The sequence below is a fragment of the Salvelinus namaycush genome, chromosome 33, assembly GCF_016432855.1.
Source record: "Salvelinus namaycush isolate Seneca chromosome 33, SaNama_1.0, whole genome shotgun sequence".
Lineage (NCBI taxonomy): Eukaryota > Metazoa > Chordata > Actinopteri > Salmoniformes > Salmonidae > Salvelinus > Salvelinus namaycush.
Window position 1 is genome coordinate 20,943,070 of NC_052339.1, and position 25,226 is coordinate 20,968,295.

At 43.9% G+C, this 25,226-nt stretch overlaps 3 protein-coding genes across 3 annotated transcripts; all 3 read left to right on the top strand.

The window, feature by feature from the left end:
• The first annotated feature begins 7,708 nt into the window (after nucleotides 1–7,708).
• Nucleotides 7,709–10,501, top strand: msrb2 (methionine sulfoxide reductase B2). The gene is made up of 5 exons (XM_038973066.1): nucleotides 7,709–8,045; nucleotides 8,510–8,607; nucleotides 8,898–8,974; nucleotides 9,226–9,373; nucleotides 9,634–10,501. Exons 1-5 carry the CDS (start codon nucleotides 7,928–7,930, stop codon nucleotides 9,748–9,750), a joined length of 558 nt encoding a protein of 185 aa, XP_038828994.1. The 5' UTR covers nucleotides 7,709–7,927; the 3' UTR covers nucleotides 9,751–10,501.
• Nucleotides 10,502–12,573: 2,072 nt separating this feature from the next.
• Nucleotides 12,574–18,504, top strand: c8g (complement component 8, gamma polypeptide). Its single transcript, XM_038973194.1, has 7 exons — nucleotides 12,574–13,013; nucleotides 13,222–13,367; nucleotides 15,777–15,847; nucleotides 16,251–16,358; nucleotides 16,618–16,722; nucleotides 16,827–16,862; nucleotides 18,415–18,504. The coding sequence occupies exons 1-7, from the start codon at nucleotides 12,834–12,836 to the stop codon at nucleotides 18,432–18,434; spliced, it is 666 nt and encodes a 221-aa protein (XP_038829122.1). The 5' UTR covers nucleotides 12,574–12,833; the 3' UTR covers nucleotides 18,435–18,504.
• Nucleotides 18,505–18,516: 12 nt separating this feature from the next.
• LOC120028049 (lipocalin-like) lies at nucleotides 18,517–21,358 on the top strand. The gene is made up of 6 exons (XM_038973195.1): nucleotides 18,517–19,450; nucleotides 19,690–19,829; nucleotides 19,925–20,004; nucleotides 20,078–20,191; nucleotides 20,872–20,973; nucleotides 21,100–21,358. The coding sequence occupies exons 1-6, from the start codon at nucleotides 19,361–19,363 to the stop codon at nucleotides 21,117–21,119; spliced, it is 546 nt and encodes a 181-aa protein (XP_038829123.1). The 5' UTR covers nucleotides 18,517–19,360; the 3' UTR covers nucleotides 21,120–21,358.
• Nucleotides 21,359–25,226: the final 3,868 nt, after the last annotated feature.

The window sequence follows — 25,226 nt, forward strand, 5'->3', positions numbered from 1 at the left end:
TGATCTACTCAGCCACTCACGCCGCGCATGTGTCTCTGGTACGCAAGGTGCTTGGTAGACTGCTGGAGCATGACCTATATGTCAAGGCTGAGAAGTGTGTGTTCTCCAAACGAGCCATCTCTTTTCTGGGTTATCGCATTTCCACCTCGGGGGTGGTGGTGGAGGGTGACCGCATTAAGGCCGTGCGTAATTGGCCGACTCCGACCACGGTAAAAGAGGTGCAGCGGTTTTTGGGTTTTGCCAACTACTACCAGAGGTTTATCCGGGGTTTTGGCCAGGTAGCAGCTCCCATTACCTCACTGCTGAAGGGGGGTCCGGTGCGGTTGCAGTGGTCAGCAAAAGCGGACGGAGCTTTCAACAGGTTGAAGGCGCTGTTCACGGATGCGCCCGTGTTGGCGCATCCGGACCCCTCTCTAGCATTCATAGTGGAGGTGGACGCGTCCGAGGCTGGGGTAGGGAGGCTGGGGTAGGTGCCGTGCTATCACAGCGCTCTGGTACGCCACCAAAACTCCACCCCTGCGCTTTCTTCTCGAAGAAGCTCAGCCCAGCGGAGCGTAACTATGATGTGGGTGACCGGGAGTTGTTAGCAGTGGTCAGTGCTCTGAAGGTGTGGAGACACTGGCTTGAGGGGGCTAAGCACCCTATTCTCATCTGGACCGACCACCAGAATCTGGAGTATATTTGGGCAGCTAGGAGACTGAACCCACGTCAGGCAAGGTGGGCCATATACTTTACCCGATTCCGATTTACGTTACCGTATAAACCAGGCTCCCAGAACGTAAAGGCGGATGCACTGTCCCGGTTTTACGACACGGACGATCGGTCCACCAAACCTACTCCCATCCTTCCCGCCTCAAGGCTGATAGCACCAGTGGTGTGGGAGGTGGACTCGGACATCGAGCGGGCGTTATGGGCGGAACCCGCTCCTCCTCAGTGTCCGGTGGGTCGGAAGTACGTGCCGCTTGGTGTTCGGGACAAATTGATTCGGTGGGCTCACATTCTACCCTCCTCGGGTCACCCTGGGGTGACGAGGACAGTGGGGAGCCTTCGGGGGAGGTATTGGTGGCCTACCTTGGCTAGGGACGTTAGGGTTTATGTTTCCTCCTGTTCGGTATGCGCCCAGAGTAAGGCTCCTAGGCACCTTCCTAGAGGGAAGTTACAACCCCTCCCCGTTCCACAACGGCCTTGGTCGCATCTGTCCGTAGATTTTCTGACCGATCTTCCCCCGTCTCAGGGGAACACTACGGTACTGGTGATTGTGGATCGGTTCTCTAAGTCCTGCCGTCTCCTCCCGTTGCCCGGTATCCCTACAGCCCTGCAGACTGCGGAGGCATTATTCACCCACGTCTTCCGGCACTACGGGGTGCCGGAGGACATCGTTTCTGATAGGGGCCCCCAGTTCACGTCCCGAGTATGGAGGGCGTTCATGGAGCGTTTGGGGGTCTCGGTCAGCCTGACCTCCGGTTATCACCCCGAGAGTAATGGGCAGGTGGAGAGAGTGAACCAGGAGGTGGGTAGGTTTCTGCGGTCATATTGCCAGGACCGGCCAGGGGAGTGGGCGAGATACATCCCCTGGGCCGAAATGGCCCAGAACTCACTACGCCACTCCTCTACTAACGTGTCCCCCTTTCAGTGTGTATTGGGGTCCTGGCACCATGGCATCCGAGCCAGACCGAGGCTCCTGCGGTGGAGGAATGGGTGCAGCGCTCCAAGGAGACATGGAGGGCCGTGCAGGAATCCCTCCAACAAGCTAGTGGACGGCAGAAGAGGAGTGCTGACCGCCACCGCAGTGAGGCCCCCGTGTTTGTACCGGGGGACAGGGTCTGGCTCTCGACCCGAAACCTGCCCCTCCGCTTGCCCTGCCGGAAGCTGGGTCCACAGTGTGTAGGGCCCTTCAAAGTCCTGAGGAGAATAAACGAGGTGTGTTATCGATTACAACTCCCTTCCTATTATCGTATTAACCCCTCGTTTCATGTGTCTCTCCTCAGGCCGGTGGTAGCTGGTCCCCTACAGGACGGTGAGGTGCCGGAGGTCCCTCCTCCCCCTCTGGACATCGAGGGGTCCCCGGCGTACACGATACGGGCCATTCTGGACTCGAGACGCCGGGTGAGGGGCCTGCAGTACCTCGTGGACTGGGAGGGGTACGGTCCGGAGGAGAGGTGCTGGGTACCGGTGGGGGCCATTTTGGATCCGTCTATGCTGAGGGATTTCCATCGCCTCCATCTGGATCGCCCTGCACCTCGTCCTCCGGGTCGACCTCGAGGCCGGTGTCGGCGCGCTGCGGGAGCCGCGCGTCAGAGGGGGGGTACTGTCACGACTCCGACCGAGGCAGGCTCTCCTTCCCGTTCGGGTGGCGCTCGACGGTCGTCGTCACCGGCCTATTAGCTGCCACTGATCCTTTTCTCCCCCCTCCTTATGTGTTTATTGGTTACACCTGTTTTAATTAGTTGGTAATTAGTTGGGCTTATCAGTCAGCCGGCCCGCCCGGTTCTTTGTGCGGGATTGTTCGTTGGTAAGCGTGGTGTTTGTTTTGAACTACGTGTCTACGTGGTTACTGGACTGCTTTCATTCCCCCCGTGTCTGGGGTAGTTTTATGTGAGCACCCAGTGTATTAGAAGGGTGGCTATAGTTTCTCAGTGTTCATTAAAAGGAACATTTGTTATTGCACCCTCTGTTTCCTGCGTTTGACTTCGCACTCCGACACCCAGTCCTTACAGGGATCTTCAGTTTCTTGGCAATTTCTCGCATGGAATCGCCTTCATTTCTCAGAACAAGAATAGACTGACAAGTTTCAGAAGAAAGTTCTTTGTTTCTGGACATTTTGAGCCTGTAATCGAACCCACAAATGCTGATGCTCCAGATACTCAACTAGTCTAAAGAAGGCCAGTTTTATTGCATCTTTAATCAGGACAACAGTTTTCAGCTGTGTTAACATACTTGCAAAAGTGTTTTCGAATGATCATATAGCCTTTTAAAATGATAAACTTGAATTTGCTAACACAACGTGCCATTGGAACACAGGAGTGATAGTTGCTGATATTGAGCCTCTGTACGCCTATGTAGATATTCCATAAAAAATCTGCCGTTTCCAGCTACAATAGTCATTTACAACATTAACAATGTCTACACTCTATTTCTGATCAATTTGAGGTTATTTTAATGGACCAAAAATGTGCTTTTCTTTCAAAAACAAGGACATTTCTAAGTGACCCCAAACTTTTGAACGGTAGTGTATATTTTTTTTCATAGATTTTTTTGCAAAAAATGCGGGACTGAAAACAGGTGGGGCTCTGAACGTTCGCCACTGATCCTGTTATGATTGATATATAGCCCTACATGTAGATGTACTAGGTACCAGGTAATACATTCAATGCAGTATTAGCCTTATATTTAACTAATTCATGATCATTTATGCATAATAAGCTTCTAACTTATAGCCTCTGTCTGTTGCGCAATACGCAAGCACCTGTGCTCCATTGGCCTCCTTAAAAAACGCTCCCATGCTTGGAGTCCCATGCAGAAAAAGTTAGACTAGAATAGCTTGTTGGACATAATTTTTTTAGCATTTTATATACCAATAGACTATTTGAAGAGGGACGCAAGCTCTTTTTTGCTGAACGTTAAATACAGAAGCCAATAGAACTCACGGGTAGTTTGAAAGACGAGTGAACACATGATGGTGGTAGGCTATAGCAGTTATTTATTCAGACCCATAACCATTCAATCTTCGTGAAGAGAAGTGAAAGCCTTCTGCATCTAATTCCAGTCCTATATTTTTCAAGGATGTCATTAGAAGGACAAAATGTATTTAATTTAACTGTTGAAAGCAAGGAAAAAATTAAGCAACAATAGAGAAAAAGGAGGTAGGCTAATAACAGGGGAATATTATGAAAGATATATTATACCCTACTAATTACACAAATAGGCCCTATTATATTTCAAAATGTAAATCCAATTCGCTAGTCTATACTTGTAACTTTGTAGGCAGCATGTGGTGCACCAGAATTGCATGTTCTCTTCTGCTTTATCATCGTTTGAACGATGTTTTTAATTCCGGTCCATATAATACAGTATAATACAGTACAGTAATACAGTTCACACTCAAAACGATTAGCCTACTGGAGCTAGTTTAATTTATTTACCCAAGAGAGCGTATAGCTAGCTACATCTATGGCCTTTTATATTTTTCTGTTGTGGGTAATGTGCAGTAGCCTATATCATATTCAGTAAATTCATACCCCTTCAAATGATGGATTTTGGCTATTTCAGCCTCACCAGTTACTGACCGGAGTATAAAATTGAGCACACAGCCATGCAATATCCATAGACAAAAATTGGTAGTAGAATGGCCTTACTGAAGAGCTCAGTGACTTTCAACGTGGCATCTTCATAGGATGCCACCTTTCCAACAAGTCAGTTTGTCAAATTTCTGCCCTTCTAGAGCTGCCCCGGTCAACTGTAAGTGCTGTTATTGTGAAGTGGAGACGTCTAGGAGCAACAATGGCTCAGCCGCGAAGTGGTAGGCCACACAAGCTCACAGAACAAGACTGCTGAGTGCTGAAGCGCGTAGTGTGTAAAAATCGTCTGTCCTCGGTTGCAACACTCAAGTTCTAAACTGCCTCTGGAAGCAACTTCAGCACAAGAACTGTTCGTCAGGAGCTTCATGAAATGGGTTTCCATGGCCGAGCATCCGCACACAAGTCTAAGGTCGACATGTGCAATGCCAAGTGTTGGATGGAGTGACGTAAAACTCGCCGCCATTGGACTCTGGAGCACTGGAAACGCATTCTCTGGAGTGATGAATCACGCTTCACCATCTGGCAGTCCGAGGGACAAATCTGGGATTAGCGGTTGCCAGGAGAACGCTACCTGCCCCAATGCATAGTACCAACTGTAAAGTTTGGTGGAGGAGGAATAATGGTCTGGGGCTGTTTTTCATGGTTCGGGCTAGACCCCTTAGTACCAGCGAAGCGAGGTCCATACAGAAATGGTTTGTCGAGATTGGTATGGAAGAACTTGACTGGCCTGCACAAAGCCCTGACCTCAACCCCATCGAACACCTTTGGGGTGAATTGGAACGCCGACTGCAAGCCAGGCCTAATCGCCCAACATAAGTGCCGACTTCACTTATGTTCTTGTGGCCGAATGGAAGCAAGTCCCCTTAGCAATGTTCCAACATCTAGTGGAAGAGTGGGGGCTGTTATAGCAGCAAAGGGGGCACCAACTCCATATTAATGCCCATTATTTTGGAATGAGATATTTGACGGGCAGGTGTCCACATATTTTTGGCCATATAGTGTACGTATTGGATAATGGCACAATCATTTGGGCTTTTTTTGGGCTTGGGCTCATTAAATGTCGTTAATGTAGGGCTCATAAAATGTATTTAATATATGGCTCATCATGCTGATCAAAGCTTTAATCAAATAATTATAATGCTTTTGAATGACACTTCCTGTTTTGGCAGGAAATACCAGGTTACCCAGGAGAAAAATGATTTATTCTCTGGATGAAACATTTGTAAAATACCGGTAAAATATTAAACCCTAATCAGTACCCTCTCACCCAAAGGTTGTGTGGCTCCATATTAATTTGTCTCATATTTAATATTCAAATATTTCTAGCTTTACTGTAACCTAGACCTTATTGTTTTCATGTGGTGTGTGTAGAGTTCTGGTTGTCTGTAGTGAGAGAGTGGTCAGTAGGCGCTGTGCTTCTGTTATTTGTTAGTGTATTGGGGGAGAGGGGAGAGGGGTGGATGTAAGACTGATGCTGCTGCATGTTAAACAGGCCTGCTCTGGCTGAGAGAGAGGCCCAGTCAGGGACAGGAGCTATGGAGCCTCAGAAAGACAACCAAATCAAATCAAATTGTATTTGTCACATGTGCCGAATATGCCAGGTGTAGACTTTATCGTTTGCTTAGAGTTTAAAAAGTAATATAAATTAAAAATAGTAACACAGGGAATAAAATACACAAGAATGAAGCTATATCGAAGGTATAGAGGGGCCTCCTCCAAAACAAAACCCAAACAAGCCATACTGCTTCTTGACACAATGCCCACTTAACCCTTTAGCCAGCCGCACCAATGTGTCGGAGGAAACACCGTACACCTGGCCACCATGTCAGTGTGCACTGCGCCCGGCCCGCCACAGGAGTCGCTAGTGAGCGATTGGACAAGGACATCCCTGCCGGCCAAGCCCTCCCCTAACCTGGACGATGCTGGGCCAATTGTGCACTGTCCCATGGATCTCCTGGTCGCGGCCGGCTGCAACAAAGCCTGGACTCGAACCCAGAATCTCTAGTGGCACAGCTAGCACTGCGCTGCAGTGCATAAGACCACTGCGCCACTCGGGAGGCCCCTCGATGTGTTGGTATGCGTGTGTGTGTTGTGAGTGAGCGTGTGTTATATACTGTATAGTCTTGTGAGTGTTCATAGGGTCAGTGCAGATGGACAGGGTAACCATTTAATTAGCTATTTAGCAGTTTTATTGCTATTTAGCAGTCTTATGGCTTGGGGGTAGAAGCTGTCTCGGCGTGGTAAATGGATGTGGTTACGCAGACCCACGAGCCACTCCGGCCCCTCATGCTGACTTCCGTTTTTTTGTGTCCCCCACCCCCATCAAAGTTGCCGTCCTTGTTATAGACCATAGACCTCATACACTACCCTGGGAGGCTGCTCAGGACCAACGCACCACACGACCCCAGGTTATACAATACCAGACTATACCTTACCAGTCTGAACTAAGCTGTTATCAACTGTCTAAACTAGACTGTGCAGCTATCCCATTCTATCTTTGTGCTAAGTTGTTTTACCCAGAAGACACTGTTGTCATTCAAGTATTATTCAACTTCACATGGACTCGATTGATTTATAATTCTCAGCGTCTGACCTTAGTAAAGTTGGGTAATGTCTTGTCAACAAACCACAGACGCTGTTGAAATATCTGTTCCCAAGACAGACACTGTGATTATTGTGTATGTTGTGTATTCACCTTTGGCATGGTTCCATAGTGTAAGGTTGGGACTGCGACTGTTCCAGATCAACCAGTCAGTCCCTCTATGCAGGCTGGGGCTGTCTGCTTATCTGTTATTTCATCTCCAACTGAGTTCAATAGTGTTTAAAAAAATATTAATTAGCTTCTAACTTCATGTAGTCTTAAGGGTCAAATGTGAATTACTCTTTTGAAATACTTTTCCCCCCACCTCAAAGTAAAGTCTCTGGTATTACTCTCTGTTTAAAATCAGACAATTACTCTCATCATTTCCGTAACTGCTGCAGAATATTTAATGTGTTGACTTATGTGCAGTACCAGTCAAAAGTTTGGACATATCTACTCATTCAAGGGTTTTTCTTTATTTTTATTATTTTCTACATTGTAAAATAATAGTGAAGACATCAAAACTATGAAATAACACATATGGAATCATGTAGTAACCAAAAAAGTGTTAAACAAATCAAAATATTTTTTATATTTGAGATGTTTTACTATTTTACAATGTAGAAAATAGTAAAACATAAAGAAAAACCCTTGAATGAGTAGGTGTGTCGAAACTTTTGATACTGTATATATATTGGATTATTTTTTATAGGATAGGTTTGGAAATACAGTATTTTAACCATCCAGCCCAACAACAAAAGAAGGAATAGTCCTCTGTCACTGTTATCTTCCTTATCAACTCTGACCTATATAATATATCTAGTTTGTGACCGGGTCTTCCCAGTAGCCTACCGAATATCGAATACAGCAGGGCGGGCTAGGGAAGGAAACCGGCAGGCAGGGACCGGCAGGAACTCGCTGGAGCGTTGAAAGTCCTCGATCAACGCAGATTAGGTCAGAGCAGCACAAACGGCTGCACTTGACTTCGATACGGACCACTTTCTGCACGAAGGACTGTAGCGCACAGCCAAATACTGCAGGAGAAAACATGTCTCGTTCTATCGTCCGACTTTCGCTCGTCATCTCTCAGAAAGTGGCTGCCAAGTCCGTCTTATTGCCCAAGACCAGGGTTCCTGCTTTCATCCGTCCTGTCTCCACTAGTTCAGGTTTGAGCTATTCTGTTAGAATCGAATAAGGCTTTATAGAATGGAGTTACATAGCTTGCATCTGGATAGGATACTTTATTGTCTAACAGTTAAAATTAAGTTTATTAATTAAAATTAAGTTGAATTTCAACACAAGTTTATTAGATACCATTTTAATAAAACTAGGACATAGTGTATCTATAATTTTAAAGAAATGAACAAGTATTTTTGTAATGTTATATAATAGGTTGATGCAGAAAAGACCAGTGGAAATTGCCAGACAGCCATCTGTCACATGCTTACTGTCACATTTTTCCTGGGGGTCACATTTGCTCCAAAGAGCAGAAATCCATAGTGCTCAAATCTAATTAGGCTAAAGTGGCGAAATGAAAAGCACAAAGCAATGGATACTTTTTTAAAATGACAAATAAACAAAATGCAACAAAACGCTCAACACATTTTGCTTATCAGTGTGTGCGTTACAGGCTCAGGATCTCTGACTCGTTATGATGAGACGACAGACTGGCAGAAAAAACTTACCCCTGAACAGTATGTGGTCACGAGGGAGAAGGGGACAGAGATGGTGAGTCACACACAGCACACGTGCACACACACTTTGCCTGTCCTCAGCCTCAGTGACCATTGACTGACATTCCTTTATAAATGTCAGTGGGTTCAGTGTGTAGTTTTGAATGGACTTTGTTCTTTGTTTATAATCTTCCTCAGAGTGAAAGATAAGAGCAGTTGGTTAAAGAATGACATATGGGCTGAATCCTTCATTTACACTGATCTGAAAGCTTCAATAATGACAAGAAAGACAACATATAGTGTGTTTACTGTGTGTTAACCAGGTGTGTGTATTTGTGTCCTCAGCCCTTCAGCGGTCTCTATCTGAACCATAGTGAGGTGGGGATGTACCACTGTGTGTGCTGCGATACTCCCCTCTTCAGGTAACCATCTAACCCCCTTATACCTCCCTAACACCTGACTCAGGTAACCATCTATCCCCCCTACACCTCCCTAACACCTCACCTGACTTCACTCTAACCCGAATTCACTCTAACCCCTAACATCTTAATTTAACCCGAATATGAGCATTTATACTAAACCTCTTACTAGACCTCTCTCTCTGTGTCTGTCTCTCTCTCTGTGTCTCTGTCTCTCTGTCTGTCTCTCTCTGTCTCTCTCTTTCTCTCTGTAGTTCAGAGGCAAAATATGACTCTGGGACAGGCTGGCCAGCGTTCAAAGAGGCTCATGGGACGTGGGAGCGCAACGAGAGCCATGCATCGATCATCCGTCGCCCTGACAACACCATGGGTAGTGCCGAGACAGAGGTCCTCTGTAAACATGTGAGTTGCATTCTGGGTAATAATGCAGCGAGATGTGTTGGTGTGTTGTGTGTTCTGTCTCCTCTACTGTATTATTTTTACCCTGCAGTGTCTGTGTCTGTGTCTGTGTGTGTGTGTGTGTGTGTGTGTGTGTGTGTGTGTGTGTGTGTGTGTGTGTGTGTGTGTGTGTGTGTGTGTGTGTGTGTGTGTTTGTGTGTGTGTGTGTGTGTGTGTGTGTGTGTGTGTGTGTGTGTGTGTGTGTGTGTGTGTGTGTGCTACAGTGTGATGCCCATCTGGGTCATGTGTTTGAAGATGGACCAGACCCCACAGGACAGAGGTTCTGCATCAACAGCCAGTCTCTTAACTTCAGACCGAGAGATCTCACACCCGAAGACTAGTGGAGCCCCTAGGACCGCTTAGAACCGTCTAAAACCACCTAGGCCTGACCGGAGCAAACCTTCAAACCCAGAGAACACAAACCCAAGGTCCAGTAAAACACAACAGAACTGACACCTGGATCCCTAACACTGACCATAGATGGAATTTTCCTGATTTCCTGACCTCGGCATCAGGAATACTGTTTTCTACGTCTGTATCTTTCTGTAACTGATCATAGATGAACCTGTAATATTTACCTGACTGTATTTACATCTGTTCCCAGCCTAACCCTAGCCCCAACTACGGTACAGTATGTTATAGGGGTAAGGAGGTAAAGGGGTCACATTTTTATGTCTTTAAAGGGTCTTCAATCATAGTCACTGGTTCGCTCTGGAAGTTAAAGGCCTAATGCAGTGGTCTCAATATCAAATAATTTCTGGGTAAAAATGAAGTACCTTACTGTAATAGTTTTCCATTAAAATGGTCAAAAAGAAACAAAAATAGCTTTTTAGCAAAAAACGATTTCTCTAGCAACAATTTTTACAGTGTTAGTTTCATCAGCTGTTGTACAATATGATACAAAACACAGGAAAACTGAATTTTAACTGCTTCTAACTGATAGGTAAGGAGTATTTTTGACCGCTCATTGAATCGAGCCCTTAGTGTCTGCTGTTGTGTACAGTTAGTCTGTGTCTGTGGTAGAACTTACTGTCATATGAACCCTTCAACATGGAGCATATTCTGTCAATAAAATTTGTATTTTTTCTTGTGTGTTTGGAAAGTGTTCTATTGTGTTCAGTTGACAAAATAGTCTAGTGTGTTTTTGTGTTGGTTTAAAAAGAGAAATCAGTTGTAAAATACAATATAAAGTGCATTCGGAAAGTATTCAGACCCCTTCCTTTTTCCACATTTTGTTACGTTACAGCCTTATTCTAAAATGTATCAATAAAAACATTTCCTCATCAATCTACACACAATACCCCATGATGACAAAGCGAAAAAAAGTTTTTAGATTTTTTTGCAAATGTATTAAAAATGTAAAACATAAATACCTTATTTACATAAGTATTCAGACCCTTTGCTGTGAGACTAAATTGAGGTCAGGTGCATCCTGTTTTCATTGATCATCCTTGAGATGTTTCTAAAACTTGATTGGAGTCCACCTGTGGTAAATTCAATTGATTGGACATGATTTGGAAAGGCACAAACCTGTCTGTATAAGATCCCAAAGTTGACAGTGCATGTCAGAGCAAAAAACAAACCATGAGTTCGAAGGAATTGTTCGCAGAGCTCCGATACAGGATTGTATCGAGGCACAGATCTGGGGAAGGGTACCAAAACACTTCTGCAGCATTGAAGGTCCCTAAGAACACAGTGGCCTCCATCATTCTTAAATGGAAAGAGTTTTAACCACCAAGACTCTTCCAAGAGCTGGACGCACAGCCAAACTGAGCAATCGGGGGAGAAGGGCCTTAGTCAGAGAGGTGACCAAGAACCCTATTGTCACTCAGACAGAGCTCCAGAGTTCCTCTGTGGAGATGGGAGAACCTTCCAGAAGGACAACCATCTCTGCAGCACTCCACCAATCAGGACTTTATGGTAGACTGGCCAGACAAAAGCCACTCCTCAGTAAAAGGCACATGACAGCCCGCTTGGAGTTTGCCAAAATACACCTAAAGGACTCTCAGACTATGAGAAACAAGATTCTTTGGTCTGATGAAACCATAATTGAACTCTTTGGCCTGAATGCCAAACATCACATCTAGAGGAAACCTGGCCCCCTCCCTACGGTGAAGCATGGTGGTGGCAGCATCATGCTGTGGGGATGTTTTCAGCGGCAGGGGGCTGGGAGACTAGTCAGGATCGAGGCAAAGATGAACGGAGCAAAGTTCAGAGAGGTCCTTGATGAAAACTTGCTCCAGAGTGCTCAGGACCTCAGACTAGGGCGAAGGTTGTCAGGGGACAATAACATATTTACCTGATTTGTTTGATATTAATAGTAAACAATCATATATTTAACTAAGAGTAAGACTGGCCTGCTAATGCTGAGTATTTATGGTGTCCACTCTAGCTTCATTGTTAGGGAAGCTCTCAGCTTCACAACTTAGAGTTTGCGGTCGACGGTTTCATTATTGCAATAATTAATCGATGATTGTTTGAATAATTGTCCAAGTCTCTCTCAGTAATGAAATTATCACTAGATGGTTCACCTTCCAACAGGACAACGGCCCTAAGCACACCGTCAAGACAACGCAGGAGTGGCTTCGGGACAAGTCTCTGAATGTCCTTGAGTAGCCCAGCCAGAGCATGGACTTGAACCCGATCCAACATCTCTGGAGAGACCTGAAAATAGCTGTGCAGCGACACTCCTCATCCAACCTGACAGAGCTTGAGAGGATCTGTAGAGAAGAATGGGAGAAACGCCCCAAATACAGGTGTGCCAAGCTTGTAACATCATGCCCAAGAAGACTCGAAAGCCAAAGGTACTTCAACAAAGTACTGAGTAAAGGGTCTGAATACTTCTGTAAATGTGACATTTCAGTTTTTTTATTTTTCTATATTTGCAAAAATTTCTCCAAACTTGTTTTTGCTTCGTCATTATGGGGTGTTGTGTGTAGATTGATGAGGATATTTTTTTGTCATCCAATTTAGAATAAGTCAAGGGGTCTTAATACCTGAGTGCACTGTAGTTACAACAATGATATCAACATCGCCCCCTTTCTGTCAGAAGCACACACTGCACTGACTGGTATGTCCAGCCCACTGCCAGTAAAGGGCTGTTAATGATAAACACAACAAGAGGTCATCACCCCCTCTGTGTGTGTGCGTGTGTGTGTCAACATTTGTCCAGAATGAGGCAGCACAGAGAAAGTGAAGGTCGGACACAAGACAGAGGGAAGGATAAATCGAGGGAGGAGTGGGTCATTTTTTTCCTTGTCGGTGGACATCAGTTCTGGTATTACACTAGACATAATCATTTAGCAGGGATCCAGGCAAAACCAATCAGATTACACTAGCATCGTGATAACAACCTTGTGGGACAGACACAGCAGAAGGAAGAAGCAGAGAGTGGTGTTGGGAGTGTTTTGGGGACAGTGCTACGATGACTGGGGTGTGGCAGTGTGTTACCATGCTAATGGTGGTGTGTGTGTGTCTATGGGGGTCGGCGGAGGCGATTGGGGGAGCAAAGAGCCGACCACGACCCCAGAGGAGACCCATCAAGAAGCCCAAGGTGAACCCCATTGACGACACCCCCCCAGCTCAGAACATTGACATACAACAGGTAGGTACAAGAGTGTGTTTGTGTGTTTGTGTGTGTGTGTGCAAACATGATCTCACAACTACAGCACAAACACAGCCAGTGGCGGACGTGCCTTGACGTTGTCAATGTTGAAACCCAGCTGTATCGTGTGTGTGTGTGTGTGTGTGTGTGTGTGTGTGTGTGTGTGTGTGTGTGTGTGTGTGTGTGTGTGTGTGTGTGTGTGTTGTAGATGGGAGGGCTGTGGTACCTGGTCAACGCAGCGTCTAAGTGTAACTTCCTGATGAAGAACGGTCTGAAGGTGGAGGCTACTGTGATGACCCTGACGCCCCCCTCCTCCCCAGACACCACTCTCTCCGTTAGCACTACCACACGCCTGTGAGTTACACTCCTCTCTCTCTGTTAGCACTACCACACGCCTGTGAGTTACACTCCTCTCTCTCTGTTAGCACTACCACACGCCTGTGAGTTACACTCCTCTCTCTCTGTTAGCACTACCACACGCCTGTGAGTTACACTCCTCTCTCTCTGTTAGCACTACCACACGCCTGTGAGTTACACTCCTCTCTCTCTGTTAGCACTACCACACGCCTGTGAGTTACACTCCTCTCTCTCTGTTAGCACTACCACACGCCTGTGAGTTACACTCCTCTCTCTCTGTTAGCACTACCACACGCCTGTGAGTTACACTCCTCTCTCTCTGTTAGCACTACCACACGCCTGTGAGTTACACTCCTCTCTCTCTGTTAGCACTACCACACGCCTGTGAGTTACTCTCCTATCTCTCTGTTAGCACTACCACACACCTGTGAGTTACACTCCTCTCTCTCTGTTAGCACTACCACACACCTGTGAGTTACACTCCTCTCTCTCTGTTAGCACTACCACACACCTGTGAGTTACACTCCTCTCTCTCTGTTAGCACTACCACACACCTGTGAGTTACACTCCTCTCTCTCTGTTAGCACTACCACACGCCTGTGAGTTACTCTCCTATCTCTCTGTTAGCACTACCACACACCTGTGAGTTACACTCCTCTCTCTCTGTTAGCACTACCACACACCTGTGAGTTACACTCCTCTCTCTCTGTTAGCACTACCACACGCCTGTGAGTTATTCTCCTCTCTCTCTGTTAGCACTACCACACACCTGTGAGTTACACTCCTCTCTCTCTGTTAGCACTACCACACACCTGTGAGTTACACTCCTCTCTCTCTGTTAGCACTACCACACGCCTGTGAGTTACACTCCTCTCTCTCTGTTAGCACTACCACACGCCTGTGAGTTACACTCCTCTCTCTCTGTTAGCACTACCACACACCTGTGAGTTACACTCAGTGTTATTTCAAGTGTTATATTATCAGCTATGTAAAGTGTTTTAGCAATGTGAAAGTAGTTGTAGTATGAATAGTGGGGGAAGATAAATAGACAGATAAATATAGGTGGTATTTATAATGGTGTCTGTTCTCCACTGGTTGACCTTTTCTCATGGCAATGGGCCACAAATCATGCTACAGTGATTGCACATTGCAATATTTCGCCTAACAGCTATGGGAGTTTATCAATATTTGATTTGTTTTCAAATTCTTTGTGGGTCTGTGTGATCTGTGGAAAATGTGTTTCTCCAATGTGGTCAAACATTGTCAGGAGGTTAGGAAAAGCAGCTCAGTTTGCAACTCATTTTGTGGACAGTGGTCACATATCCTGTCTTCTGTTGAGAGCCAGGTCTGCCTATGGCGACCTCTCTCAATAACAAGGCTATGCTCACAGAGTCTGTACATAATCAAGGATTTTCTTTGTTTTGGGTGTCACAGTGGTCAGATATTCTGCCACTGTGTACTCTCTGTTAAGGGCCAGATAGCATTCCAATTTGCTCAGTTTTTTTGTGGTTGATTCTTTCCAGTGTCATTGTTATCTTTTTGTTTTCTCATGATTTGGTTGGGTCTAATTGTGTTGCTGTCCTGGGGCTCTGTGGGGTCTGTTTGTATTTGTGAACAGTGTGTATGCATCGCTTCCTTTTAGGTGGTTGTAGAATTGAACAACTATTTTTTGATAACTAGCGTATAGTCCTAATTCTGCTCTGCTTGTACACAAAGTATATTTTTGCAGAATTCTGCTTCTGTCGCTCGCTCTCTCACTCTCTTTCCATTTCTCTCTTTTTCCATATCTCTTTCTTTCTTTCTTTGTTTCTCGCTCTCTCTCTCTCTCTTTGCACCCTCTTTCACACTCTTCCTTCCTTTTGCTCTTCAAATCCTTTCTTTCGGAGAGTACCCAAGTCTACCACCAGAGAGCACTCTCTCGCTATCTACCTCTATCTCTTCACATTCTCTCTCAGCTCTCTCTCTCCTTTTCTATCTCTCTTATGTCAAGTCAACCTTACTCAAAGTGTCAGTAAACACAGTAAACTACACCACTCCACAACACTTTTTACCTGAAAAAGACAGTCTTGGCTCTATAGACATTGATCCTATACTGGGGAACTGAACATGTTATGCCTGTTTTGACTTGTTATATAATTAATCTGGCTGAACCAGAGGAAATAGTTGGTTGTGCAAGCTGCAAAATGGTTGCAAGTTGTCTCACGCATGCTTGCATGCACACAGACATGCATACACGTGCAACCCCCCCCCCCCCCCCCCTCACACACACAGATATGTACACACGCACACAAACAGTCTTATGCAATGTTTAAGCTACCTGAGTAGATAACTCCGCTGATCTGTCTAACTTTTTATTTTTTTGTCCTCTCCCTCCACTGCACCCCCCCCCCCCCCCCCCCCCCCCAGTAACCACCAGTGTTGGGAGATCCTGCAGGCGTACACCATCACCCCCACCCCAGGACGCCTTGTACTAAATGGTAAGAGTCCTGTCACACACAGAGACATGCCTTACAGCCCTGTTAACTGCTATATACGCCCTTCTTCACTCTGCCGTCTCCTCCTCCACCCGGCAGTCTCCTCCAGCTATATCTCTGAGAGCACTGCTTTGTCTCTTTAAAATTGCAGCTGGAACCCCGTGTCCCCAACATTCCACTGCTCTAAACTGATTGGCTTTTCATTCAAAGTATGCAAATCACACGTTATAGTCTGGGAATAATCACTGTGATAGATTTACTATGTGTGTTTCAAAGGAACATCAGAGGAGAATTCATGTTCATATTCAAATTACATTAGTTGAGAATGAGGTGCAAATTTGATCTTGTGTCAAAGTTATTGATATTACTGTATTATTATCGTTAACTATTATTGTTTTCCATGTAGGTAGTAGACCGTTGCTGAACACTGATATAGTGATTGGAGAGTCAGACTATAGCTCCTACGCTGTGTTTTACTACCAGAAACAGGGACAGCTCACCATGAAGCTCTACGGTCAGTCTGCGGCTTGTATGCTGCCAACCTGATTGATACCCTGTACTAACAACATGCAAGCCAACAATATGGGACAATATATCGGTTTGAAGCCAGGTCTTCTGAGCACGACAAGACTCTGTTAGCCAGCAGAGCTAAAGCCTAGGCAATACTTCTGGGAGATATGGTTCACCAAACCACATTCAGTAAACCATTACAGAAACATTAATGTTGAAGTCACTGAGAATGTTTCAAGGAGGCTGTTGTGTTTTCTCTACAGGCAGATCCAAGGATACCCTTTCAGAAGCCATCTTGGATAAGTTTGAGGACCTGGCTGAGAAAAAGGGCCTGGGATTGGCCTATGTGTTTGCCTTCCCCAACTACAGTAGGAACTTCTCTATCATAACTCACACACACAGCCTGCCATAACTACATCTTTACCACAGCCTGCATACATACTTAAAATGAAATTGTTTCCAATCTGTACAGGTCACTGCGAGTCTGTGGACAAGGACCATGTGATCAGTGAGTATACCATTTCAAACATTTGTTAAACCATTTATGTGGGGCATCGTGGACCTAAAATGGCAAAATAAAGGAATTGTCCAAATATAGACTACAACAATATAAATGTAGACGCTTCAGAATCATCTGTTGTAGAAGGACAAGAACCAGCTGGCTGAGGTGACTTATTTTTCTTTTGGGCTCCCGAGGGGCGCAGCAGTCTAAGGCACTCCATCTCAGTACTAGAGGCGTCACTACAGACCCTGATTCTATTCCAGGCTGTATCACAACCGGCCGTGATTGGGACTCCCATAGGGCTCCGCACAATTGCCCCAGTGTCGTCGGGTTAGGCTTTGGCCGGGGTAGGCCGTCATTGTAAATAATAATTTGTTCTTAACTGACTTGCCTAGTTAAATAAAACATGTAAATAAAACAAGAATCCTAAACCACCCCCTCGCCCCTACCAACAAGTTCGGGGGCCCTCCGTTGTCACGTGTTGGTGATAAAACTCCGAGGGTGACTTCCAGAGAGTGGCAAAGTGATCAATAAACTAATCAACTTCGGAACATACTTATGACTTGAATGATGTAATGATGTTTAAATAATAAAACAAGCATGAAATTAAATGAACAAATCGCCCCAGTCGTTTTACAAGATATAAACCCCAGTAAAGTAAAATATTTTATTTAGGAATTATTGCATGCGTCAAGTCATGAAACCAGACATAAACGAATACAAGTATTAAAGGTCCAATGCAGCCGTTTTTATCTCAATATCAAATAATTTTCTGGTAAAAATTAAGTACCTTACTGTGATTGTTTTCAATTAAAATGGTACAAAAATAAACAAAAATATATTATTAGCTAAGTGCAATTTCTCAAGCAAGACTTTTGCTAGGACTGTCTGGGAGTGGTCTGAGTGGGCAGGGGAGAACTGAAAACTAATTGTTATTGGCAGAGAGGTTCGGAACTTTCTTTCTTGGTTTATTAAATAATGGTAATGTCACCATGCAGGCCAAAACTATATTCCACCAAAACCCTTGAATGAGTAGGTGTGTCCATAAATTTGACTGGTACTGTATATAAAAAACACAGGAAATCACGTTTTTGACTGCACTGGGCCTTTAAATTGGCAAACTCCAAACAGGCTATCACAGTGCATGTCGGGACAGCACTTTGCTCTGAAGGCTGAAGCCTAATTAGCCCATACTGGAGCCAAGGATTTTCACTCCCTCATCGTTGGTTGACTCGGAGCAAATGGAGAAAGGCAAAGGGAAGAGGGTGATTTGGGATTCGGACAGATGCAGATTGGTGGAATGGCATCCAACCCCCTTTAACTTTGAAAAAAACATCACGTTTACTCCTTCGCAGGGCATGTGGAAATGTACTGGCACAACGGGCAGTTAGATAAATTGCGTTAACAAGTTTACCAAACTGTTTTGAAAACGCGTCTGCAAATCTATAGTATAGAAACATATTTGCATAAATAAATGGGCATGTTTATTTTTGTCTAACTTAATTCACTTCGTATAGTTTGAGTTTATTTCTGAGCTTGTTTCATCTCTCCTTCCCAGACTGCGTGCCAACATGTTGAGGAAGATTCCAAGAGCCTGTATTCTGACTGCTCAGCAATACATGGCATATTAAAATGATTGAATTGCTTATGTGTGCGTGTTTTTTGTACTCACTACTGAATCTCCTCTCTGGATAGGCCTACTTAGGGGGTTCTCTCGCATGCTAATGAGTCCCAGATGTAGTCTGGAGGGGCCAGGGGGTTTAGTTACAAAACGGGGGTCTGCAAACCCCTAGCCCCCATCCTAAACATCCCAGAGAGAGGCTGTGTGCACGTGTGTGTATTATGTAACCCAACTCCCTGCCTACAAGACTCTGCCTGCCTCCTTCAGAACAAAGAGAGTTCAGGGCCATTATGTATCCCTCAAAGTTATGTATCTTTCAGACCTCAACTGTATGTATACTTTAGGAGGAATTCACCCCAAACCCCAACATGACTTTAGACCTCTGTGAACCCATGTTCTGTTCTGCAAACTGTTACACTTTCTTACTAGTTTTACAACTCACATCTTGCAAGCATGCAGCCCTCGGCGGTCATGAGGACTGCTTTACCGGCTCACTCTGAGGACACTGTGTGTATGTGTCAGTGCATGCATATTTGTGCATGTGTGTACATACTCATGTGTCTTCATGCTTACATATGCATTTCATGGTGGAGGTTGTAGTGATCAGGAATAAGAGCTGTCTGAATAAATAGTCCTATCATTGTGGGGGGAGGAGAGGAGAGGGATAAATCATTCTGCTTACAGTGTAGACTCCCCCTCCTCCATGTGCAGTTGTGTAAGAGTGACATTTACATATCTTTGTGGGACTAACTACTGGAGCCAAGGGGTTAGGAGAGGGGAGGAGTAGAGGAGGGGTGGTACAAGCTGGAGGATATAAGGACATTCACTCTCTCCTCACACACACCCTGGAAAGTTGAGCAGTCGCATACACCGATCTGTAACCATGATGCTGAGGATGATGGGAGTTCTGCTGTGTGCTGCGCTGGTCGCCTGCGTCAACATCGTGCCCCAGAAAGACTTCAACCTGGAGAAGGTAATAGAGAGAAAGAGGGCAACAGAAAGAAACATACTTAGAGAACAAATGAGATAGAGAAAGCGCAGGCAAAAAGCTGAGAGAAAAGGTGTACAAGAGATTCTGAGGTTTAATGGGGTCAGAGTAGAGCAGAGGACACAGTGTAATCTGCAATGACTATGGAATCAATTTGAATTGTGAGAATGAATGATATGTCGTTCTTATTCTGTTTCTAACTATATCGTTCTCACGCTCCCCAGATGGCTGGTAGGTGGTGGATTGTGGGCTTTGCCACCAACGCCCATTGGTTTGTGAGCCATAAGGCTGACATGAAGATGGGCACTTCCGTGATGCTGCCCACCGCCGGAGGAGACCTTGACCTCACCTACACCAACCTGAAGTCAGTGTGTGTGAGAGCACATTGTGTGTGTGTGTGTGCGTGGGCGTGTGTTTGTGTCCATAATACTCACACTAACTCTGCTCTTTCTCTCTCAGCGCTGATGGTACTTGCTGGAGGATGACACATCTAGCCAAGAAGACTGACATCCCAGGCCGCTTCACCTTCACCAGCCAGCGTGAGTATGTGCACGCATACACACAGTCGACATAAGTCCACCTCCCTAACTTCTCTCCCCTTCTCCCTCTCAGGTTGGAACAATGAAAATGACATGCGTGTGGTGGCTGTCCAGTATGATGACTTTGCTCTGATCCACACCATCAAGACCAAAGACGGAGTACCTGAGGTGCTCAACAAGCTCTACAGTAAGTCTGTCTGACTGTCTGCGTTTCTGAAATTAATTGACGCTTTTAAAGATGTTCATGTTTTGTGTGTAATTAATCACAGTTCTTTGGTCTGCGTTTTTAGACTGGTCATGTGTTAACTTGGTGGTGTTGGGCTTCTACAGCTGCATTGCTTGCTGTTTGGGGTTTTATGCTAGGTTTCTGTATAGCACTTTGTGACATTTGCTCATGTAAAAAGGGCTTTATAAATATGATTGATTGATTGTGTTAACCTGGTTGTGTTGTATTAGCCTGGTGGTATTGTATTAACTTTGTGGTGTTGTCTTAACTTTGTGGTGTTGTCTTAAGCTGGTGGTGTTGTGTTAACCTGGTTGTGTTGTGTTAACCTGGTTGTGTTAAATTTGTGGTGTTGTCTTAACTTTGTGGTGTTGTCTTAACTTTGTGGTGTTGTCTTAACTTTGTGGTGTTGTCTTAACTTTGTGGTGTTGTCTTAAGCTGGTTGTGTTGTGTTAACCTGGTTGTGTTGTGTTAACCTGGTTGTGTTGTGTTAACCTGGTTGTGTTGTGTTAACCTGGTTGTGTTGTGTTAACCTGGTTGTGTTGTGTTAACCTGGTTGTGTTGTGTTAACCTGGTTGTGTTAGATTTGTGGTGTTGTCTTAACCTGGTTGTGTTGTGTTAACCTGGTGTTGTTGTGGTTGCAGGTCGCACTCCAGAGGTGAGCACAGCACTGCAGCAGAAGTTCATGCAGTTCTCTCTGGATACAGGAATCATCTCCGACAACATCGCTATCCTGCCCAAGAATGGTATGACATTACACACGCATACATGCAAGATCACACAGATATACTTACTGTATGTACAATATTACGACAATCGCGTGTACTTCAGTAGACATAATCTGCTCACTCTTTTCTCCCTCTGTATTGAAGGTGAATGTACCGAGGCATAAAGTGTTTCTTCACTGAAACCCCCCCCCCTCTCCTTCATCCCTCGTCGAATCCTCTTCCACGGTTCCACCTCTCCTTTGTCTCTCCATTTCACATCCAAACTCTTCTCCTGGGAGAAGACTGTGAAACAAGAAACCCCACCCCCTCGATGCACCACTCTTCATCCCTTTTCTACATGTTTTTTACTGCTGATATCTGTTGTTTTGATTTTCTTGTGCTGAAATAAAGAATGTGTAACAACTCAAGTCTCAAAGTTAGTGTTAATGTAAACAATACCTAGGCTACAATTACATAAGCCTACCTACACTACATTAATGTGAAAGTACATTTTAGAAGCCATTCCAGAGGAGAGTCCCAGGTTTTTAATCACAAATGGGACTTTATAAATATACAAAGTTAGAATGATGAGGATAAAGAAAATGTATTTTAAAAGTTAAACAAGAGCTGTTCTGTAGCCATTCAGGATATCAGAATAACAGCAGCTGTACAGTTCCGTGTGATATTCACTAAAGCACAGAGGCTAGAACTAAAACTTGATTGTATGGCTGAGCTTTCTGTTGTACTCTTCAATTTTGTAATTCAAACTAATAATAACAATAAGGGCTCAGACACACCAAGGATACTGACTGCTGAAAGGTACTTAGCACCTCTTCCCAGTGTTGGCAATTAACTTTGTTGTTCACATAGCAAATATCCACCACCGATTCAATAGTCAAAATATTCCAGACCATAAGGTGGTAGTAGCTTGTTCGGCTTGTGCCTGCTGTAGATAGCTAGCAAGATGCACTAATGTTGTTGCTAGTGTTAGTTAACTAGCTAGCAACATGATAATTAAATCACAATCGACTCGTTTTTGAATGAAGCAGCTGCATGTAAGCTGCAGAGTAATTTGTCCTACTGGCAAATGGCGATGCTAACATTAACTAGCAAGCGCACTGGCAGTATAGAATAATGGAGAGTGAATGAAATGGTCTTCATCTTTAGTGTTGTGCATTGTGTTGCATTTACCACCCCACTCGTTTCATAAGTGTGTGTGATGGCCTTGCTCAGTTAGCAAGCTAACGTCAGCTAGCTAACTAATGAGCTAGTGCACATTATCCAACCTATCAAAAAAATCCTTCTTCAAGCACAACACTTCTTAGCTAGATATAAAGACTTGCACTGGAAAAAATATTTATGATGCAGCTTTATTGTTTTAGTTGGAACAATTCTGATGAAAAGGGGATGGATTATAGCGGGTTGGTCAGTACCAGGTCTGTACGCAGCATGTATGTCTTTTGTTTCAGCAAGAGAAGAAACGGCCTCTTACTGTGCTAAGTACCAATCAAATCAAATCACATTTTATTTGTCACATGCGCGGAATACAACAGGTGTTTCACCTTACAGTGAAATGCTTACTTAAAAGCCCTTAACCAACAATGCTTTAAGAAGTTAAGAAAAATTGGCATATTTCTCTGTTTCTGGCCTCTAAATAAAACTACCACAGAGTAAATGAAAATGTGTTATAGAAAAATATGAAAATGTATTTTTTATTGCAACAATAATACCAATATTACACATCAATACAGGGACATTCCTGTGTATACAATGAAAAAATAAATGTACAAAACACCAGGCGCACCCCTGCCGAACTCCCACCCTCCAAAAAATAATAAGAAAAATTCAGGACAAGGCAATGAGACATTAACAGACGTTCAGACATGACTTCTAATAATTGCAACTTTTAAGTTTCACAAGTTTGAGGGATTTATAAAATTGTAACAGTTCAATTAAAAAAATTAACAAAAAATTTTCCCACCCCGTTTACATTTGTGGATATAATATTTAGAGAATAGTAATGTTAATACATAGTTATGATCAGAATTACAAGGATAAGCATAATGCTATTTAACATCATCAAAGGTAAACATAGGATATTTAAGGAGATTTTATACACGACCAATACTGAATTTCAATCCATAGTTTACTAGAATGGCAACATTAAAAACAAATAAATGCTCTATAGATTCTGAATGAGCAAAAACACAAGGAGTTTTGTCAAAATGTAACCTTTTGTGCAAGAAATCATTAACAGGGTAGATGGAAGAAATTATAAAAAAAATTGTTTGTTTAACTTTTGGGATAACTGGACAATTAAGGTAAAAGGTAGTTGCTTTTGACCATAGTATGGGTTGATCACTTCCATAGCAAAATATGACTTAATTAACTGTCAATCCTATCCACTTATTGTTGAAATTTTTATCCAAAAGTAATTAATTGGTCAACTTGGAAAAGTGGGAACAACCTCATACTATAACAAAGTGTTCATAAATAAGTGTTCATAAATAAGTCAAAGTAAAGGAAGTGGAATTGCTTTGCATACCTTCATACAGTATATTCTCTCTGGTCAATATTAACTTGAAATTTACCAATGAACTCCCCAGTGTTGACTAACAAATTTCATTAGGAATTAGTCCACCAAGTTTATTAAACAGATTGTTCGGGATATGATACCAGATAGAGGTAGGATTAGACAGACATAATGTCAACCATTAAATGTTAAAATACCTACTAATGACTCAAAATCAATAGCCTGTAAACCTCTATGATCATAGTCTTTTACTAATTGAGATTTTCGAATAGGATGCGTTTTATTCCTCCAAATAAATATAAATATAACAGAATTGCCTTTTTTGATGTTGTTAGAAGAAAAAGAGGACTGCCTTGGATAAATGATTCCAGATAAACCATCAGTCTTGGATAAAAGAATACGACTCCAAACTGACATGTCACGTTAATAATAACGCAGAGTGACACAGACATCGTAGACAATGTGTGATGCCAACGTGGGCAATAACCATCATCCACATGAACACCATATAAGTCTGCACATTAATGATAGCTTCAGCTCTTTGTGCCTCAGTCCTCATCCCAGCACAACTGGTGTTGTGTCCAACATATACTTCTTCATCTGAAACAATATACAAACAATATATGAACTACCCATCACTGCGACCTGTATGCTCTCGTTGGCTGGCCCTCACTACATATCTGTCGCCAAACCCATTGGCTCCAGGTCATCTATAAGTCTTTGCTAGGTAAAGCCCCGCCTTATCTCAGCTCACTGGTCACCATAGCAACACCCACCCGTAGCACGCGCTCCAGCAGGTATATTGCACTGGTCATCCCCAAAGCCAACACTTACTTTGGCCGCCTTTCCTTCCAGTTCTCTGCTGCCAATGACTGGAACGAATTGCAAAAATCACTGAAGCTGGAGTCTTATATCTCCCTCTCTAACTTTAAGCATCAGCTGTCTGAGCAGCTTACCGATCACTGTACCTGTACACAGCCAATCTGTAAATAGCACACACACCTCATCCCAATATTATTACTTACCCTCTTGCTCTTTTGCACCCCATTATCTCTACTTGCACATCTATCACTCCAGTATTAATGCTAAATTGTAATTATTTTCACCTCTAGGGCCTATTTTATTGCCTACCTCCCTACTCTTCTACATTTGCACACACTGTACATAGATTTTTCTATTTTAATTTTATTTTGTGTTATTGGCTGTACATTTGTTTATGTGTAACTGTGTTGTTGTTTTTGTCGCACTGCTTTGCTATATCTTGGCCAGGTCGCAGTTGTAAATGAGAAGTTGTTCTCAACTGGCCTACCTGGTTAAATAGTGTGAATAAAAAATAAAAATTATAAAAGGACCAAGTATGTCTCTGTCTATATCCAATTCAAACACTCCCCGCAACATCTCCCACTACAGCAGGTATGATGGTGTGTGTGTGTCTCTCACCCGTCTCAGGCTCCTCCTGGTCTGCAGCTCCTGCTGTTGCTTAAGCCTCACCTCCTCCAGACTCAGACACATACTAAACACACACACACACACTATTTTATGAAATCCACCTCAGTCTCATGTAAGCTATAACAATTAGTTGTACCATGGTGCACCCTTGTGGCTATAAACAGAACTACAGCAAATACATCTACTGACAGACACAGTACTGTCTCCAGACAGTGCTCCACCGAGGAAGAGCATGATGGTTGCATGATGGTTGCGATGAAGCATGTTGCGGTGAAGCATACCACTCCCACAGACCTGGGTTCAAATACTA

What these genes read in the sequence shown, in the direction of transcription:
- c8g (XM_038973194.1), top strand. Translation starts at nt 12,834, where the DNA reads ATGACTGGGGTGTGGCAGTGTGTTACCATGCTAATGGTGGTGTGTGTG. An exon ending in GCTCACCATGAAGCTCTACG is followed by an intron (nt 16,359 to 16,617) that starts GTCAGTCTGCGG and finishes TTTTCTCTACAG; the next exon opens with GCAGATCCAAGGATACCCTT. An exon ending in GGACAAGGACCATGTGATCA is followed by an intron (nt 16,863 to 18,414) that starts GTGAGTATACCA and finishes TCTCCTTCCCAG; the next exon opens with ACTGCGTGCCAACATGTTGA.
- msrb2 (XM_038973066.1), top strand. Translation starts at nt 7,928, where the DNA reads ATGTCTCGTTCTATCGTCCGACTTTCGCTCGTCATCTCTCAGAAAGTG. An exon ending in GGGAGAAGGGGACAGAGATG is followed by an intron (nt 8,608 to 8,897) that starts GTGAGTCACACA and finishes TTGTGTCCTCAG; the next exon opens with CCCTTCAGCGGTCTCTATCT. An exon ending in CAGAGGTCCTCTGTAAACAT is followed by an intron (nt 9,374 to 9,633) that starts GTGAGTTGCATT and finishes TGTGTGCTACAG; the next exon opens with TGTGATGCCCATCTGGGTCA.
- LOC120028049 (XM_038973195.1), top strand. Translation starts at nt 19,361, where the DNA reads ATGATGCTGAGGATGATGGGAGTTCTGCTGTGTGCTGCGCTGGTCGCC. An exon ending in AAGACTTCAACCTGGAGAAG is followed by an intron (nt 19,451 to 19,689) that starts GTAATAGAGAGA and finishes CACGCTCCCCAG; the next exon opens with ATGGCTGGTAGGTGGTGGAT. An exon ending in CTTCACCTTCACCAGCCAGC is followed by an intron (nt 20,005 to 20,077) that starts GTGAGTATGTGC and finishes TCTCCCTCTCAG; the next exon opens with GTTGGAACAATGAAAATGAC.